At 66.4% G+C, this 16,329-nt stretch overlaps 2 protein-coding genes across 6 annotated transcripts; one reads left to right on the top strand and one right to left on the bottom strand.

The window, feature by feature from the left end:
- Positions 1-1,976: 1,976 nt before the first annotated feature.
- Positions 1,977-7,613, bottom strand: ENTR1 (endosome associated trafficking regulator 1). 4 transcript variants are annotated; one of them, XM_081104222.1, is made up of 10 exons: positions 7,405-7,571; positions 7,107-7,256; positions 6,629-6,688; positions 5,832-5,947; positions 5,172-5,570; positions 4,595-4,668; positions 4,134-4,245; positions 3,869-3,931; positions 3,420-3,559; positions 1,977-2,937 (listed from the first exon to the last, which is right to left on the bottom strand). In XM_081104222.1, the coding sequence occupies exons 1-10, from the start codon at positions 7,472-7,474 to the stop codon at positions 2,835-2,837; spliced, it is 1,287 nt and encodes a 428-aa protein (XP_080960348.1). In that variant the 5' UTR covers positions 7,475-7,571; the 3' UTR covers positions 1,977-2,834. The 4 variants fall into 4 exon arrangements, with proteins under 4 accessions (XP_080960348.1, XP_080960347.1, XP_080960349.1 ...); XM_081104221.1 differs by lacking the exon at positions 6,629-6,688 and adding an exon at positions 6,505-6,582; XM_081104223.1 differs by lacking the exon at positions 6,629-6,688.
- A 90-nt stretch (positions 7,614-7,703) lies between these two features.
- Positions 7,704-15,559, top strand: PMPCA (peptidase, mitochondrial processing subunit alpha). Of its 2 annotated transcripts, none has more exons than XM_081103401.1 (13): positions 7,704-7,798; positions 8,601-8,803; positions 9,318-9,397; positions 9,606-9,688; positions 10,292-10,386; positions 11,038-11,138; positions 11,625-11,744; positions 12,109-12,201; positions 12,291-12,409; positions 12,498-12,588; positions 12,679-12,741; positions 13,744-13,888; positions 14,591-15,559. In XM_081103401.1, exons 1-13 carry the CDS (start codon positions 7,728-7,730, stop codon positions 14,758-14,760), a joined length of 1,434 nt encoding a protein of 477 aa, XP_080959527.1. In that variant the 5' UTR covers positions 7,704-7,727; the 3' UTR covers positions 14,761-15,559. The 2 variants fall into 2 exon arrangements, with proteins under 2 accessions (XP_080959527.1, XP_080959526.1); XM_081103400.1 differs by having other exon boundaries at positions 11,625-11,888.
- The last annotated feature ends 770 nt before the right edge of the window (positions 15,560-16,329 follow it).

Here is a 16,329-nt window from a genome sequence, read left to right as displayed (position 1 = left end):
GCAGGGGCGGCAGGAGCCCACCGAAGCCGGCACCGGGCTCCCGGAGGCCTGGCTGGGGGCCGAGCTGAGACCGACACCCCCATCCGAGGGGAGGCTGCGACCAGCACGTGGGGGGCGGGGCGGGCACCAGCAGCACCCCAACGCCTGGCCCGTCTCCCCACAAGCAGCCCGGGCGCTGGCACCCAGTGCAGACGCGCAGGGCGGGGGGCTGTCGCCCGGGGGCGGGGAGGCCCTGGGCCACCGGCGGCGGCGCTCGCGGGTGTCCGCCCGGCGCTGTGACCAGGCGGCCGGCACCCCGAGCGGAGCCGGCCCGCGGGCCCCGTCCCCCCAGCAGCCGGAGCCGCACCCGTGGTGGCCGACGCTGAGCGGACGCCGGCGGAGGCCCAGTGGCACCGGCCCGGGACCCCGAAGGGGGAGGGGGCGGGACGGAGGGGCGGGGAAGCCCCGGCGGGGGCAGCGCCCAGGAGCGCAGCGCAGACCCGGGCCCCGAGCGCGCGAGAGGGGCGGCGCCCGCCGTCCGCACGGCCCCGCCGCCGGGGCCGCCCCACCCCGCACCGAGCGCCCGCTTTACCCCGGAAGCGCTTACAGACGGAGCTCCGTCCCGGGAGGAGCTGCCGCCGCCGCCGCCGCCGCCGCCGCCGCCACGCTTCCGGCAGCCGCGCGACTTGTACCCCGCGGACCGGAAGTCCCGCCTCCGAGGCCGCGCACCCGGCGCGGGGGACGCCGGGAGGGGCCCTGGGCGGCGGGCAGGCCGGTGCTGCCCCCATGCGGTCGTCCCCGGCACTGCCCGCGTGCGCTGGCCGCCAGCGGAGCAGCTGGGCGGGAGGCGGAGGGGGCCGGGGTCCCCAGCCCACAGCGCCCCTCCAGCCGCGCGGGCCCGCAGTCGGTACCTCCTGGGCTCCGTTCTTCCCTGTGAATTGGATCCAGGGTTCCGAATGAGCCCCCGGAAGGAAACCTGCCAAGCGCGGCGGTGCTCCTAGCCGGGCCGGGTCTCTGCAGGCCGCCGGTCAGCGGGGTCAGCCCGGGCAGGGCGGGGCGGTGTGGGCGGGCGTCATTCCTCGTAACACGGACCGCTCCGCTCCACCGATTGGCGCGGTCTCCTTGGCAGAGGCCATGCTGATCTCCTCTGCACTGTCCAATGTAGTGTCTGTGCTGGGGCAGCTAACGCTGGGGTCTCGGGAGATGACTGGGCCCCCCTTCCCCCAGTGGAGCGGGTCTCCCGGTGGGGCAGCGGATCAGTCTGCACTGAGGTGAGCCCTGGCAGGGCAGGGCAGGGGCGGCTCCTCCCTCCCAGCGGCTGAGGTTCAGGTGACCTGTATGTTCAGGCCTCTCCTGGGGAACACTTCCAACTGTGGGGAGGATCGGGAGTAACGCCTGTCCGCCCGGCCCTCCGCCCCGCAGCACGTGGAGGGGCTGAAGGGCGGGTGCTCTGGGTGCTGCCCAGTTTCAGGCCCAGCCTGGCGGTGGGCAGGGGGCACCGCTGGTGACCTGCCGTGTGTCCCCTGCCCCCATCAAGTGCTGTGGCCCTCCTGTAGGACCCCAGGAGGAACCCCCCCGCCCCGCCTTCATAGGTCTCCCACAGCTGCTGTGTGAACACAGGAACCTCATCCTGGCATCTCCTACTGCACACATGTCTGCAGTTGGCAGAGCCCACTTGCTCTCCACCACCGCTGGAGCAGGTGAGCTGAAGGGTGGTTCACCGGATTTCTGGAAGGCTCTTGCCTGTAGCCAAGTTCAGGTCTAGCAGTTTAATCATCTTTTGAAAATTCAACTGCACGATCTCCAAGAATGCTCTAATTCCAGAACCAATCGGTCCAGCGCCAAACCTGCAGCTGCTCTCGGTGGCAGCAGTGGTCTGAGCCCCCCGGGCCGCACAGACCACCCGTAGGACAGGGACGAGATGCCTGCCCTGGGGGGAGGACAGTCACGATTCTCAAGCACAAGGAACTGGCCGAGTCAGAAAAAAAGGGCCGAAGCATGTGCATTTAGCATTTATTAAGAAAGCTGTCAATCTGAACAGGAGGGAACATTTATCTTAAAAAATAACATCTGCAGGACAGCAGCACAAGGCACTGAGTGCACGTCACGCCTCCCCCGTCAGAAGGGCTGGAACGGCAGCAGCCCTCTGCCACCGGGAGGCTCTGCACGTCCTCGATCCGACTTCATTATAAAAAGGCCGCTTGGAACATGTATCAAAACCCTCCATCAAACACTTTTCAAACCCGAGGCCCCTAAAGAGGGGTGTTCCGACGGCTTCACAGTGTAGAATCTGTGCCCACCTTGGTCCCTGCAGGACAGCAGCATCCAACCACACGGCTGCCCACACTCAGGCCACCCGTCGCAGGCGCCCCGGGAAGGCTGCAGGGGGGCTGAGCCAGGGCGCTGGGCAAAGGCAACAAGGCGCGCGGCCCTGTCCAAGGCGGTCACTCCATCTCGGCTCATTTAGTGTTTCCTTTATGTGGGAAATCAAGAACAATCGATCGAACTGAGAGTGAACATTCTGGAATAAGAATGGAAGACTCGTATCACAGAACTGCTGTTTCCATGCTCAGCACTGAAACCATGGGTGGCTTTTATAAACACGCCTTCCAGTGGGTCATGGTCTCAATGCAGGGGTTGGCCCAGGAGCAAGGGCTGCACGGACAGAAACCTCGGTGACGCGCGCTAGTCCGCCCTCCTCGCTGCGGCAAGCTAATAACACTGTTCTCAGTCCTGAATCAGCATCTCGTGACAAACAGCTTTACTGGGGAGACTGCGTATTTAAAGACACAATGGCATTTCACATCCCGTGAGCGGAGACTGCAGGCTGTAAACAGTTGCGAGCTAGAAGCTTCTCAAGACTCCTCCTCCCCGACCTCCTTGATTTCAGAGATTCTGTCTATAGATTTAAGGATTTCAGCAACAAGGTTCAGTGTCTCGGCTCCGGAAACCAGCTGCCTACGAGGAAAACACTGGCATCACGAACTGCAACCGCACTGATCAACAACACGAGGGACCAGCAGACCGGAGACCAGCGCGGGTCCTCCAGGCCTTGGCTCTCCCCTGAAGAGGCCTCGCCGTGAGCATGTGGGCACCCCACCCACTAGAGCACCCCTGCTGTGCACCCCGCTGCCCGCAGCGCAGCCAGTGGGAGGAGCGTGAGGACTGTTTGTGACCCCTGCTGTCTCCCAGGAGCTCACTGAGCAATCTGTGGGGGCAGGGGGGACACGGGATGGGGCGGGATTTGCCTTAACGCCCACGCCTCTCGAGTAGAAACAGCCACCACCACACAGAATGGTGGAGCCTGCTGGTGCGTACACTGACCTCCGGCCAACGGGCCCATCAAGCGCACCCCACCCTGAGCCCCGGGCCCCCGCACTGTGCGCGTGCGCTCCCCGTCTGAAATGGCACTGAGCCGCCACCCGCCTCCTGCCGCTCACCTGATGGAGGTGTGCGCGTTGCTCATGACCATGCGCAGGTTCTGCAGGGCCACGTCTGTGTTCTGCTTCACCACCGTCAGGCTGGCGCCCTGGCCCGAGCGCAGGGCCTCATTCTCCCTCTTGAAGTTGGAGACCTGCGCCTGGGGTGGGGGCGTGGCCGTGAAGGGGTTTTATGGTCAACAGGGAGCAGCCACGCGCTGTCCACCTAACGCCAACAGGGCACCGTGGGAGAGGAGAGGGCCCGTGGGACTGAAATTCTACAAAACTGGATGCGGCCCAGGGTGGCCACGGCCCGGGGAGCGGGCCGAGGAAGACTGAGCCGGGGCCTTGGTCTGCACGGAGCTTGCCCCCGCCCGCCCGTCGGGAGGAAGAGCCCATCAGAGGCGCTCTGGTGTCTTTTCTGGAGTCACTGAACCCACAGAGACATGGAGCTCGGGGCCTCCGGTTACCTGGAGCAAGCTTATGTCTTGTTTCAGTTTCATGACGTGACTTTCTGCCTTTACTGCACGTTTCTGTTACCAAAGAAACAACACAAAAGCATCAGCGGCAGGTGAAGTGCCCACGGTGCCCTCGCCCAGCGCTCTGGCCGCTCCCGCCGCAGGCAGGCCCACCTGTGCCTCAGCCCCGCCCCCGCTGGCTGCTGCGGCCACCTGGGCAGCCTGGGTCCGCTAGTGACACACCCGCCGCCTCACCGCCCTGCCCACCCGTGCGTACGGTCATCAGCTCCAGGTTCTGCTCCACCTGCTGGACCACGGATTCCAGGTCGTGGTAGTCACTCTCCTCCTTGATCATTTTTGCTTCCAATTTCCGCTCCAGCGTCCTCACCCTGGCAAAGAACACCCCGTGTCCCCGTGGCTCTGCGGCCAATTCCGGGGCTGCTTCTAGAGGCACTTTGGCTGGTTGGCTCAGTAACGGCCACGAGTGCCCACTGTTCGGAACGAGCCACGTCAGTGAGGCGCAGGCGAGGCGACACCCTCAGCGGGGTCTGAGTGAACGCAGCCATGGGCCCTTAGGGGTCTGCCGCTCGGTTGGGACGTTTAAAATACACGGACACAGCAGGGAGACGTGTCTGTTGCCAAGGCCCGACACAGAACAGAACCCAGCCCCAGCCCCAGCCCCAGCACACGGCTCGCGGCTCCTGTCAACCCCCTGGCGCGCCCTAACTCAAGGCTTACATCTCGGTTTGCGTCTCAGAGAAGCTCTGCACCTCCGTTAGCTTCCTCCTGAGCTTCGAGTTCTCGTCTTTCAGCTGCAGAGAGAGGAAGTCCTGGTTAGGAACTCAGCGGGTCTCCCGCAAAAGGGGTCTGTGCGCTGCGGTGTGGCCTGGAACTGCCCGGTCAGCAGAAGTGCCCTGGAGTCCACCCCGGACCTTGCAGAGAGGGGTATCACGTGGGGCCGGGCCAGACTCCAGTGTGCTCATGTGCCGCGTTTGCAGGCTGCTTTAGACTAAGACTTTCCTCTACTCGGAGCACTGGGCAAGACACTGAAGCCGACCCCTGTGGGCAGCCCCAAAGGTCCCCACTCTGCTTGGTCCCTTCCTGCACAGCCGCACCCGACTGCCCTGCACGGCCGCTGTTCCCGCGGCACCGGCAGCCGGGAGCGCGCCCCGTGGAGAGAGGGAGCAGGCTGCTGTGCAGACGGTCCTGTCCTGGAGCCAAACCCAGGCCCCCGAGGACGCCAGAGGCTCAGGTGTTCTCCAAGAACACCGCTCTGACACGGTGGTTCCCCGTGCCGGCGCCGCCCCTCACTTACTGCTTCGTAGCTGATCTGCAGCGTCCGAAGGTGCCTGTCCCCCAGACACTCTCCGTGGGCGGCGAAGTCTGCACTGGGACTCGCCACGGGAGAGACTCGGGAGTCGGAGTCGCTCAGAGTCCATGGAGGCAGGGACTCGGGCCCTGCCAGCTCCGAGGGGCTGAAGAAGGAGATGTATGTGCTGCAGGGCGACGTGCTGGCCGAGACCCTCGAGTGCGTCTGCTCCACGGCGGACGGCAAGTAGGCGCCGTTCCACCCGTCCTCATCCTCGTCCTCGTCCAGGAGGTCGCCAGCCCCCGTTGGGTCTTCGAAAAACGGCTGCTGGAAGTCCAGGCCGAAGCCCATGGGCTGGGAGGGCGGGGAGCTGCAGTCGAGGCCCAGGGAGTGCCTCGTGGCTTCCTAAGGACAGGGCGGGGCGGGGCTCAGACGCAGGAGCCAGCCAGGCCCTTCCTGACGCCCAGGCAGGAGCTCAGAGGCGCCATCTGTCCCGCCAGGACCACAACGGCCCACCCAGCTCCCGCCTGGCTCTCCCACCCAGCTCCCGCCTGGCTCTCCCACCCAGCTCCCGCCTGGCTCTCCCACCCAGCGGCGGCCTCTCCCAGGAGCCTGCCACCAGGAGACAGCCCTGCGGCTGCCGTGAAGCGGGGACGGCGGGCTGACCTGCGCGTGGAGCCGGCTGCTGGCCGCGCCCTCCTTCAGCAGGCTGAGGTTCTTGGTTTTCAGGAACTCCTTAAAGGAGAACGGGTTTGCCTCTTCCAGGTCCGCAAGCTTCTCATCTGAAATAGCGACAAAGACCTCAAGTGTGAAGCCTCAAGCTCGCCCAAAGGGGACTCCCTGTTCACTTCTCTTCCCGGACACAACGCCACCTAAAATAGGGAACGCCACGCGAGTCGCTGCCCAGAGCTCAGCGCTGGCCCGTGACATGGGTACTTCCTCTCCTTCCCACCCCACCCCGCGGTTCCCACACCTCGGGCGCAGAGGCCACGTGGGTGAGGATGTGCCTGCGCTCCCACCGGGCTGTCCCAGCTCCAAAGGCCCCCAAGCTGGGGATCACCGCAGGCCTCCGCCCCGCCCCTACGCACCCACCCCTTTCCTTCTCCTCTCCCTGCCTCTCGCTTCCCCACCACCTCGCCAGCCACCCTGCGGCCCTCTCAGCCCACCCATCGCCCGAGCCCGGCGCCACCCTGTGCGACGCTGGCCGGATCCCAGTCCGGGGCCTCTCAGACTCCTAGGAGTGACCGCCCTCCCACTCCCGGCCGTCCCTCACGCCTCAGGGTGTACCCTGCGTCCTCCTACCCCAGGGGCAGGACCCACCCCGCGGGTTCCACCCCACCTGCTCTGGCGGCTACAGGTGCGCTCGGCAGGCCCGTGCTGTGGCGTGGGCAGCCCTGCCCCGGGCATAAACCTGGAGCTTCGAGTTGGGCAGAGAGAGAGGAGGGATTACCGAAGTACTCTACCTCCAAAGTGTATCTCGTGGGCTCCTGGCTTAATGCCCTTCCCCTTTCCGTGGATTAAATCTGCAAAGACACCCCGCGGTCACAGGGACCCGCGACGACCCAGCGTCCCCAAACGGCCTCCGTGCGGCGATTCTCCGGCCGGGGAACCTGCCCGCCCTGCCCGGACCCGAGAAAGGTCCGCAGGCCCGGACCCCCGTGGGGCTCACACGCCTCCCGCCGGCCCCTCCCCGGCCGCTGTGACCACCGCACGCAGGGGGACAATGGGGGAAGGAACGCGGGCGGCTGCCTGCGGCGGCGGCTTTCCAGTCGCGCCCTCCCTCCCTCCCTCGCTCCAGCACTTGCCATCCTACATCGGGACTGTCTGTTTTTTGGGGGGAGGGTCTCCCCAAGACCAGACTGTGAGCTCCCAGCGGCAGGACTGTCTCCACCTTCGTATCCGCAGCGCCGGGCACGGCCGGGTCCCTGCGGCTCGGCTCACCTGTGTCTCCCACGGACGCCAGCACCGGGCTGGGCACATAGCACATAAACGCCGGCCGAAGGCCGAGGAGGTGGGGGTCCGGGTCCCGGCCGCGGGGGCGCCCACAGTCGAGCTGGGGGAGCCCGGCCCGGCGCTCGGAGGACGCGGCCGCTGCAACAACAAGGAGAGCGACTTGGCCGCGCCCCGCCGCGCCCGCGGTCGCTCCCCGGGACCGGGACCTCGCCGCCGCCCCGACGGAGGCCCGGAGCCCGGGGCGTCCGCCAGCCCGCCCGCCCCCGGCCGCCCGCCGGCCGCTCACCGTCCGGAATGACGAGGCTGCGGGCCCGGGACAGCGGGGAGACGCCCGGGCGGCGCGCGTAGCCCGACATCGCCGCGGGCCCGGGGGCGCCGGCCCTCCCTAGCCCGGCAGCGGCGGCGCCATGGCTCCGGCTCCGCCCCGGCCGCGGCGCGAGTCCCCCGCCCCCGTCGCCCGCCGCTCGGCCGCCGCTCCCAGCCTCTCGCCGCGGCTTCCGCTCCGCGCACCGGAAGCGAGCGCCCGAACGGCAGGGGCCGGCGCTGGGGGGGCGGGGCGCGGGGGGCGGCGCCGGAAGTGACGCCAGAAGCGGTGGGCGGAGACCCAAGATGGCGGCGGTGGTGCTGGCGGCGACGCGGCTGCTGCGGGGCTCGCGTGCTTGGAGCCGCTCGCGGCTGAGGTGAGCGGGGGGCCGGCCGGGGGGCCAGGGAGAGCCGGGGGGGCTCGGCCGGGGGCCGGCGTCCCTCGGGGCCCGCGGCCTCTGGTCCCCCGACGGCCAGACGCGGCGCCGGGCGGGCGGGCTCGGGCGGCGGGATCCCGGCCAGGTCCCGGGGGCGCCCCCCTGCCCCGCGCTGCGGGCCCGCACCCCGAGCCCCGGCCGCCGCTCCGTCCCGGCCGCGGGGTCGGCTCCCGCCCTCCGCTCCCGGTCGGCGGGCCGGGCCCCGGTCGCGTCGTGTCCGCCGGTCCCTTCCTGCCGCGCGCGCCCCTCGGAGCCCGCGGACACCTGGCTCCCCCGCCCGGCGCCCGCCGCTCCCCGCCCGGCGCGCTCATCCGGCGGCGGCAGGTGGGCCGTCCCGGGCCCCGCTCCCGTGCGGCGGGCGCTGTCGGCCATCGGCGCGTGTGAAACCAGCCGCGATGGCGGCGGCGACTGACTCGGGGGGAAGGAGGGGGCCGCTCGGAGGGGCGTCTCCACGGAGAGGACGGGCCGCCGGTGGGGCCCGGCGACCCCGGAGCTTGGGGGCCGGTGAGCCGCGTGTTCTCGGGGAGCCAGCCCGCCACCGGGACCGGACCGGGACCGGGACCGGGGTGGGGGGTCCTGCGGGCGGGTGTGACCACTGACCTGCACGGGCCGGTCAGACCCCGGAAGGAGAAGGGCCTCCCCCGGCCACCCCCGACCCGCAGGGGTAGCAGGACCCTCCCGAGGGGGCGCAGCCCACGGCCCCCCACTCCCTCCGCTGTCACCGGCGACCTCTCTGTTTCAGGTTTGGGGCCCCCGGGGACAGACAGTTCAGCAGTGGGGGTGCCTACCCCAGCGTCCCCCTCTCCGCCCCCCTGCCCGGGGTGCCCACGCCCGTGTTCGCCACTGCGGACGGCCAGGAGAAGTTCGAGACCAAGGTCACCACGCTGGACAACGGGCTGCGCGTGGCCTCCCAGAGCAAGTTCGGGCAGTTCTGCACGGTGGGAGGTCCGTGCCCTCGGGGCTGGGGCACGGGCTGTCCCGGGGGGCACGGGCTCTGTCCCCCGGGGAGAGTGGGCTCTGTCCCCCGGGGGAGCGGGCTCTGGGGGGGGGGCGCGGGCTCTGTCCCTGGGGGAGCGGGCTCTGTCCCCCGGGGAGAGTGGGCTCTGTCCCGGGGGGCGCGGGCTCTGTCCCTGGGGGAGCGGGCTCTGTGGGGGGGGGGGCGCAGGCTCTGTCCCCGCAAAGGCGCACGCGGTGCCAGCCTGGCCGTTTGGGGGGCTCTTCCCCTTTCCTCTTGCCGGTACCTGAGGTTTCCGACGGCCACACACGGCCCATAAACAGGCGAGCGCTGTGGCTGTGGGACCATCGCGGCCGCGTGGGGAGCGGGCCCTCCCCTTCCTGTGACGCCGTCCGTCCGCCTGTGGAGTCGTGTTCACCGTGTTAACTGAAGAGGTTTCTTTTGCGTCAGTCGTCTGTTCTGAAAACTGATTTAACCTGTCAATTTTTTTTTTTTTTTTGCCAGTTCTCATTAATTCAGGATCAAGATATGAAGCCAAGTATCTTAGCGGAATCGCTCACTTTTTGGAGAAGTTGGCATTTTCGGTCAGTGTCCAGTGTGTGGACTTTGAGTTGTCATTGGGAAGGACTTACACAGTGGCGCTTTTTTACAGGCGTTACTTTATTAAGTTGCCGAGAAATGGTAACAAAAGGTCACTGAATTTCGTGTTGTTTTGAAAGCAAAAGTACACTTTGCTGAGAGCTGTGTGTTTTGGGGTTGCTGAATCCGCGGGTGCCTTCCTTGTACCCCTAGTCCACCGACCGCTTCGACAGCAAGGACAGCATCCTGCTTACCTTGGAGAAGCACGGGGGCATCTGCGACTGCCAGGCGTCAAGGTACCCAGCTCGCACACGGGCTTGTCGCGCGTCCCCATGGAACTGCTCGGTGGTCAGGGTCCCGCAGCCCTCAGAGAGGCCGTGGCGACGGCGATGAGACGTGGGCGGAAGCACCCACCCCACAGAGGAACACCCCAGGGCCAGGTGGCTCCCGCAGGCTCTGCCAGGGGACTTGAGCCAGGCAGGAGCTGGGCGCACAAGAGCCCTGTCCCCGGGTTCTCACAGGTAGAGCAGGAGGCCACGCCACAGGCCACGGCACCAGAGCCAGGGCCCACGGGCGGTGGGAGTGTGGGGCCGGGCAGCTGACGTGGTCTGGAGTCGGGAAGGAATGCCAGGAAGCCTGACGCCGGGGCTGGTTCCCCCGTTGGCCAGTCAGTTCCCACAGGAGCCGCGGACACGGACAAGGGGCTTGGCACGGCGGAGCCTGTGCCGGAGAGAACCCTCCGCTGGGCCGCGCGGTGCTGGCGCAGGCTGTGCGCGCTGCCGTCTGCCTGTGGCCACCCCGAGGCGGGAAAGCCGGGTGCGTGCTGACCCTCGGCCGAGTGATGTCACGTCCCCAGGGCCCCGCCCGCCCTCAGGGCCGGTGTGGCTGGTTTTTTCCAGAGACACCACCATGTATGCGGTGTCTGCCGATTCAAAAGGCCTGGACACGGTGGTGGGCTTGCTGGCTGATGTGGTCCTGCACCCCAGGCTCACAGGTGGGTGTCGAGGCCGCCTGGGGCCGGTAGGGGCGGGACACTGGGAGGTGCAGGGCCCTGCCCATGGGGACGTGCACTGTATCATTGGAGACCTCAGCTCACCTGCCCGTGAGTTGGCGCAATTTTATTGGAAATAACGCTGGCGCGGGGCAAGTTCTAGTGGTGGTTCTCCGAGACACCAGCTCACCCTTTGACGTGTTAGCAAAATTGGTTCTTTAAACAGCGCGTCTTGGCTGTAAACATCCTGGTCCGTTCCCTTCCTGGGCCCTGCAAGTGGTGGACTCGCACCCGCAGGGCCGGGGCCAGGAGCGGCCGCGTGGCCGCCACAGCCGGTCCGACCGCTGCCTCCACGCAGCCCACCTGTCGGCTGCAGTTCCGCTCAGGGCTCTCTGGCCTGTTGCCTCAGCACGGTCACACCCATGTCCTCATCCTCACACAGCACTGCGGCCGGTCAGGGCCAGTGCCTCCAGCGGGGCGGGCCGGGGCTCAGAGCAGGGCCGGGTGGCTGCTGCGGGCGCTCTCCCTCGCTCACACGTGTCCCCCAGGCCTGCCCCAGAGGAAAGCAGGGGGACGGCCAGTATTCGCCACCAAGGACGCTCGGCCCAGCTCTGCTGGCCTGTGGAGCCTGAGTCTGTCTCGTGCCCTTTGCAGAGGAGGAGATTGAGATGGCGCGAATGGCTGTCCAGTTTGAGCTGGAGGACCTCAGCATGCGGCCTGACCCGGAGCCTCTTCTCACCGAGATGATCCACGAGGTGAGGCGAGCTCCGAGGCCCTGTGTGCGGCCGGGATCAGGACGGTGGGAGGGGCGTTCTAACCTTTCCCGTCCCTACAGCGACTGGGTCGTCCCCTCCATCTAGATCAGCGGTTCTCAACCTGTGGGTCGCGACCCCTTTGGCAGTCGAACGACCCTTTCACAGGGGTCGCCTAAGACCATCCTGCATATAAGATATTTACATGACGATTCATCACAGTAGCAACATGACAGTTATGAAGTAGCAACGAAAATAATTTTGTGGTTGGGTCACAACATGAGGAACTGTATTTAAAGGGCCAGAAGGTTGAGAACCACTGATGGAGAGTGGGCCTCTGTGGGCCCTTGGTGACTGTCCTCCCTGGAAGCGTCTCACTCCACGCACGGGAGGCTGTCCTGCGGCTGGGCCAGCGGAGCTGCCGGGGTGGCCGCGCTCGGAACGTGGGGGCCCTCGCCCTGTCACGCGTGCTCCTCGCTTCCGTTGCAGGCCGCTTACCGGGAGAACACGGTCGGCCTCCACCGCTTCTGCCCCGCAGAAAACATAGCGAAGATCGACCGCGACGTGCTCCACTCCTACCTGAGGAACTACTACACGCCGGACCGCATGGTGCTGGCGGGCGTGGGCATCGAGCACGACCACCTGGTGGAGTGCGCCAGGAAGTACCTCCTGGGCGCCCGGCCGGCCTGGGGGAGCGGGGCCGCCGTGGACGTTGACCGCTCTGTAGCGCAGTACACCGGGGGTGTCGTCAAGGTACAGGGTCACACGCTCTGTGACCTCAGGCCTTGGTTCGTTCGGTTGGTCCTGGGGAGTTCAGTGAACTGCACTCGTGGCTTTGCCTCGAACACGTCCTGGTCTCTACAGCACGTTCTCGAAGCCGATGCCTGTTGTGTTTAGCCTCAGCGGGGTTGGGGGTAGATCTGGCTGAGGCACTGGTGAAGCCTGATTCACTGTTTGTCCTTGCTGGTTACAGCTAGAGAGAGACATGTCCAAGGTCAGCCTGGGCCCCGCCCCGTTCCCTGAGCTCACGCACATCATGATAGGGCTGGAGAGCTGCTCCTTCCTGGTGAGTCCCGCAGGCTCCCTCCCCGCTGGCCCCGCGCCCCCCGGCCCGGTGCGCCCCGGCGTGGCCTGTGAGCTCCGTCCTCCCTGCAGGAGGCTGACTTCATCCCCTTCGCGGTGCTGAACATGATGATGGGCGGCGGCGGCTCCTTCTCGGCTGGCGGGCCCGGCAAGGGCATGTTCACCCGGCTCTACCTCAACGTGCTCAACAGGTGAGCGGCGCCTGCCCCTCGCCATCCCCAGGGCCACAGGCCCAGCTGAGGGCGTCTCACCTTCCGGGTGTCTCTCCCGTCCCCGCAGGCACCACTGGATGTACAACGCCACCGCCTACCACCACAGCTATGAGGACACGGGCCTCCTGTGCATCCACGCCAGCGCCGACCCCAGACAGGTGGGCCCAGGCCGGTGAGGCCGCTGCCGCAGGGCGTCTCAGGCGGGCTGTGTAAGCAACTCTCGCTTTGGCCTCATGCCTCCCTCGCAGGTTCGAGAAATGGTGGAGATCATCACCAAGGAGTTCATTCTAATGGGTGGGACTGTGGATGTGGTAAGTACGGCCCGACCCCGTGACCCCGTCCAAGGCTGTGCTTGTCCCATGGGGGCCCCCCTGGTTTTCACTGGGCACCCGGGCTGCTTGCACCTGGCTGCCCCCGTGCGTCTCCTGGCTGCCCCCGCGCGTCTCCTGGCTGCCCGAGGGCCTCGGCTCTGCTGACAAATGCCGCACACAAGGCAGGTCCCTCCCGCCGCCTGCGGGCGCGTCAGAGCAGCCCCCTGCGCAGCCCTGCCAGCCCCTGGCCTCTCCTTTTCAGCTCCTTGGGCTCTAGTCCCGTGCTGGATGCCTTACGTGTCCAGAAGCCTCGTTACTTCCTGGCCCAGAACTGGCACAAAGAGCACATTTTACCCGCGCATCGCGCACATGTGTACACGCACGCATGCGCACAAGTACCAGACAAGCCCAGCGTGCAGGCCCCGTGCCTCTGGGGGTCGATGCACGTGCTTCAGCTCAGGTCACACTTTCTGCGGCCCCCGTAGCCTCGCATGGTCCCTCTCTGAGCAGAAAGAAGCGTCGCTCCAAGCCGAAGGGCTTGAAGTCACTGGCGGGTCCACAGGGCCCTGCTGGGCAGGCAGTGCTCCCCGACGGGAGGCGCCGAGGTCCCTTCCGTATTTGCCTGAAGTGCAGTCATGAAGCGCCCGTCCTGAACCGGCAGCTGCTTTACTTAGAAATGACACAACTTCCAGCCAGTCTGTCAGGACTCGCTCTGCGAAGTCTGTCGGGTCCCAGAGCCATCGGACCACCTGCCTCCCAGCTGCCTCTATCCTCGAACCCCGGGCCGGACTCCCTTGTAACTCTCACCTCTGGTCAGAAGGGCTCCTGGAATGGAGCTGGTAGCTGGGCTGTCCCCTCAGCGTGGGCCCGGGAGCGCGGTGGGCAGGGCCTGGGCACCGGGGAGCCGCCTGCCTCAGCGCTGACCTTGGGCCGGGACACCCTTCCGAGCCGCTCGGTGGCTGGAGTGCCTGGCTGACGGCACGCCGGGCTGTCGACCCTCAGGTGGAGCTGGAGCGAGCCAAGACGCAGCTGATGTCCATGCTCATGATGAACCTGGAGGCCAGGCCCGTGATCTTCGAGGACGTGGGGAGGCAGGTGCTGGCGACCCGCTCCAGGAAGCTGCCCCACGAGCTGTGCGCGCTCATCCGTGAGTACGGGCGCGGCCGGGCTGGGAGGGACCTGCCTTGTGTGCGGAGGCTGCCGCTCTCCCCACGGGCCCTGTGGCTCACGGGCGGCGGGTGTCTTGGCCCCAGGTGTCTGTGGCCTCTCACACGTGGCCTCCAGGGGGCTCGGACGTCCTCTGCCGAGTGCCCGGTTTGACTTGCTTGGGCGGCTTAGGGGACAGTCTCTTAGCTTCTGATTCCCAAGGGGTGTGCGACCCAGAGGTTGGCACTGCTGTGAGGTGAGTCGCCTGGTGCGAAGCTGGTACCTTTGTAGTGTCCCCTGGGCTTGGAGTCCTGTGGGGCCCCTCAGGCCCTCGAGAATCACGGTGCTCCACCTTCCTGTGGCCTCATCTTCCGCAGCAAAGCCGGCACTGCTGGGTGGCTCCTGGCTTCTCTGCCGCGTTCCTCCCTCAGGCCACGCACTCGGAGGGGAGGGCTTCCTTCTCTGCTGACCCACCAGCTTTTCCCTGAAGTCCTCCTGGGGGGCATGTCCTGTTGCATTTGGAAACATGGACACTTCCCCATCACTTAGCGAAGCCAAGCCCATGTCCGCCCTTCGCCCTGACTCACGGGCAGTCCCCACAGCGGCTCCTGACCCTGAGTCCTCTCCCCGGGTGGTGGCAGATTAGCGGCCTGGAGGCCGGGACCAACAGTGTCAGGCCTTCCCGTCCCTGTCCCCGTGCCAGGCGACGTGAGGCCAGAGGACATCAGGCGAGTTGCCTCGAAGATGCTGCGCGGGAAGCCAGCGGTGGCTGCCCTGGGCGACCTGAGTGACCTGCCCAGCTACGAGCACATCCAGGCGGCGCTGTCCAGCAGAGACGGGCGCCTGCCCAGGACCTACCGGCTCTTCCGGTAGAGGCTGTTCGCACACGTTTCTTTGGAGGTGAATTTACTGCAAGAACTGAGCACTGCGAACCACAGGACGCTTCTCCGCAGGGTGAACGCACACGCTGACGTGGCCGCACTCGGCGCCCTCAGGACTAGGCGTGCCTCCAGCACTCCGCTCGGCCGGGTGGCGTGCAGAAGGCTCCGGCCGCCATTTCCGCTTCCAGTGCCGGCCACGGAACACCTTGTCAGTACCAGGGCGTGGCCCCGGCACGCTGCCTGCTTCACGGCGCGGCCATGCGCCTGGGCTGTCTGCTGATGTCATCAATTGCATTGGTGTCCTCACCCTTGATTTAGGACGGGTCGTTCCTGGCCACTGGAATTTTCTAGAACAAGGCAGGGACGTGCCAGCCACCTGTCCCGATAGGCCTTCTGTTTGACCCAGCATTGCCAAGCCGCTTGCCCTCACTGGAAGATGGGTTCTGACTTCAGGTGTCCGCGCACGGGGTGGGAGAGGTTTCTTGGGCTTGGTGGTTGGCAATCGCCTTTTAAAAGGTGGGAGACGGGAGCTGTAGGTTCAGAAGGGAAAGGTTTGTGCTTCTCAAACTCCAGTTCCCATAGAAGCCCCAGGTTCTACGTGGGAACCCCGAGTCCCCCGGGTAGTTCTAGGCCACCACAGTGTAGAGGGCAGCGTCCTGGCACGGCATGGGGCACTGGAGGAAGGGGGTCTCCATGTCATCTTGCCTGTGACCCCAGGCAGCCTGGCCTCTGCCGTACAGGGGGGTGTGCGTGGGGGGCGGGGTGAGGAATCAAATAAACACGTCCGCGTTACTTCTGTCTGCAGTCGACTGTTTTGCAGGGCCTGTCAGTTGCTTTACAACACACCCCAGTGCAGGCGCCTGGTGGGGCACGTCGGCCCAATGTCTTCCGTCCACTGGGGCGGGAGGGAGCCCAGGGGCCGGGGGGCCCTCCCGCGGGGCTGGATTGGGCTTCGATCTGGCAGCTTTGTACACGTTCTAGAAACTGCCGACTCCTAGACGTGTCTGTTTTGGAAGCTGGTCCTAAGTTCTCCCTGCCTGCTGGGTCCCGTGCCAGCCTCAGGGCCCCGGGCACTGAGTTCCCTCAGCAGGGACCACCCTCTCCACTCCGTGCCCTGTCCTGCACAGCACCACACTTCCCTCCCCCACCCCTCCAGCCCCAGCCATCACTGCCCAGTGCCTGTGCTCCCAGGTGCGGCACCCTTCTCTCCCCTCTGCTCCCCCGGGGCAGTCGGCCTCCGATCCTGTTCTGCATGAAGCCCCTTCCAGAGGCTGGCCAGTGAACTCCGTCCTCCTAAAGCCTCGCGGCGGGTACGAAGCAAATCTCTTCACTTCCGACCCAGGATCTTACCAGGGGTGATGGCCGCCCCAGAGATGAAGTGTGACCTTGGGCCAAACTATTTTCAGATTCACATTAAAATCTCTTCCACGGTTTGGGGCAGACCATGCCTAGAAAGAACCATAAAACTGTACTTATTTCAGTCTCTGTTGCCACACGCTTTGTAAGAGATTTTAGGTAATTGATTTGAGCCTCAGCGGCACGTTCACTCCAGCGGCTTTCA

Source organism: Myotis nattereri (genome assembly GCF_964212035.1).
Source record: "Myotis nattereri genome assembly, chromosome: 12".
NCBI classification, from domain to species: domain Eukaryota; kingdom Metazoa; phylum Chordata; class Mammalia; order Chiroptera; family Vespertilionidae; genus Myotis; species Myotis nattereri.
The sequence above is the reverse complement of the archived record's forward strand: the minus strand, read 5'-3'. Positions and strand labels throughout refer to the sequence as shown.

What these genes read in the sequence shown, in the direction of transcription:
- ENTR1 (XM_081104221.1), bottom strand. Translation starts at nt 7,474, where the DNA reads ATGTCGGGCTACGCGCGCCGCCCGGGCGTCTCCCCGCTGTCCCGGGCC. An exon ending in TGCAGATCAGCTACGAAGCA is followed by an intron (nt 4,669 to 5,171) that starts GTAAGTGAGGGG and finishes CTCTCTCTGCAG; the next exon opens with CTGAAAGACGAGAACTCGAA. An exon ending in TCTGAGACGCAAACCGAGAT is followed by an intron (nt 4,246 to 4,594) that starts GTAAGCCTTGAG and finishes GTTCTTTGCCAG; the next exon opens with GGTGAGGACGCTGGAGCGGA.
- PMPCA (XM_081103400.1), top strand. Translation starts at nt 7,728, where the DNA reads ATGGCGGCGGTGGTGCTGGCGGCGACGCGGCTGCTGCGGGGCTCGCGT. An exon ending in TACCTCAACGTGCTCAACAG is followed by an intron (nt 12,410 to 12,497) that starts GTGAGCGGCGCC and finishes CCGTCCCCGCAG; the next exon opens with GCACCACTGGATGTACAACG. An exon ending in CCAGCGCCGACCCCAGACAG is followed by an intron (nt 12,589 to 12,678) that starts GTGGGCCCAGGC and finishes CCTCCCTCGCAG; the next exon opens with GTTCGAGAAATGGTGGAGAT.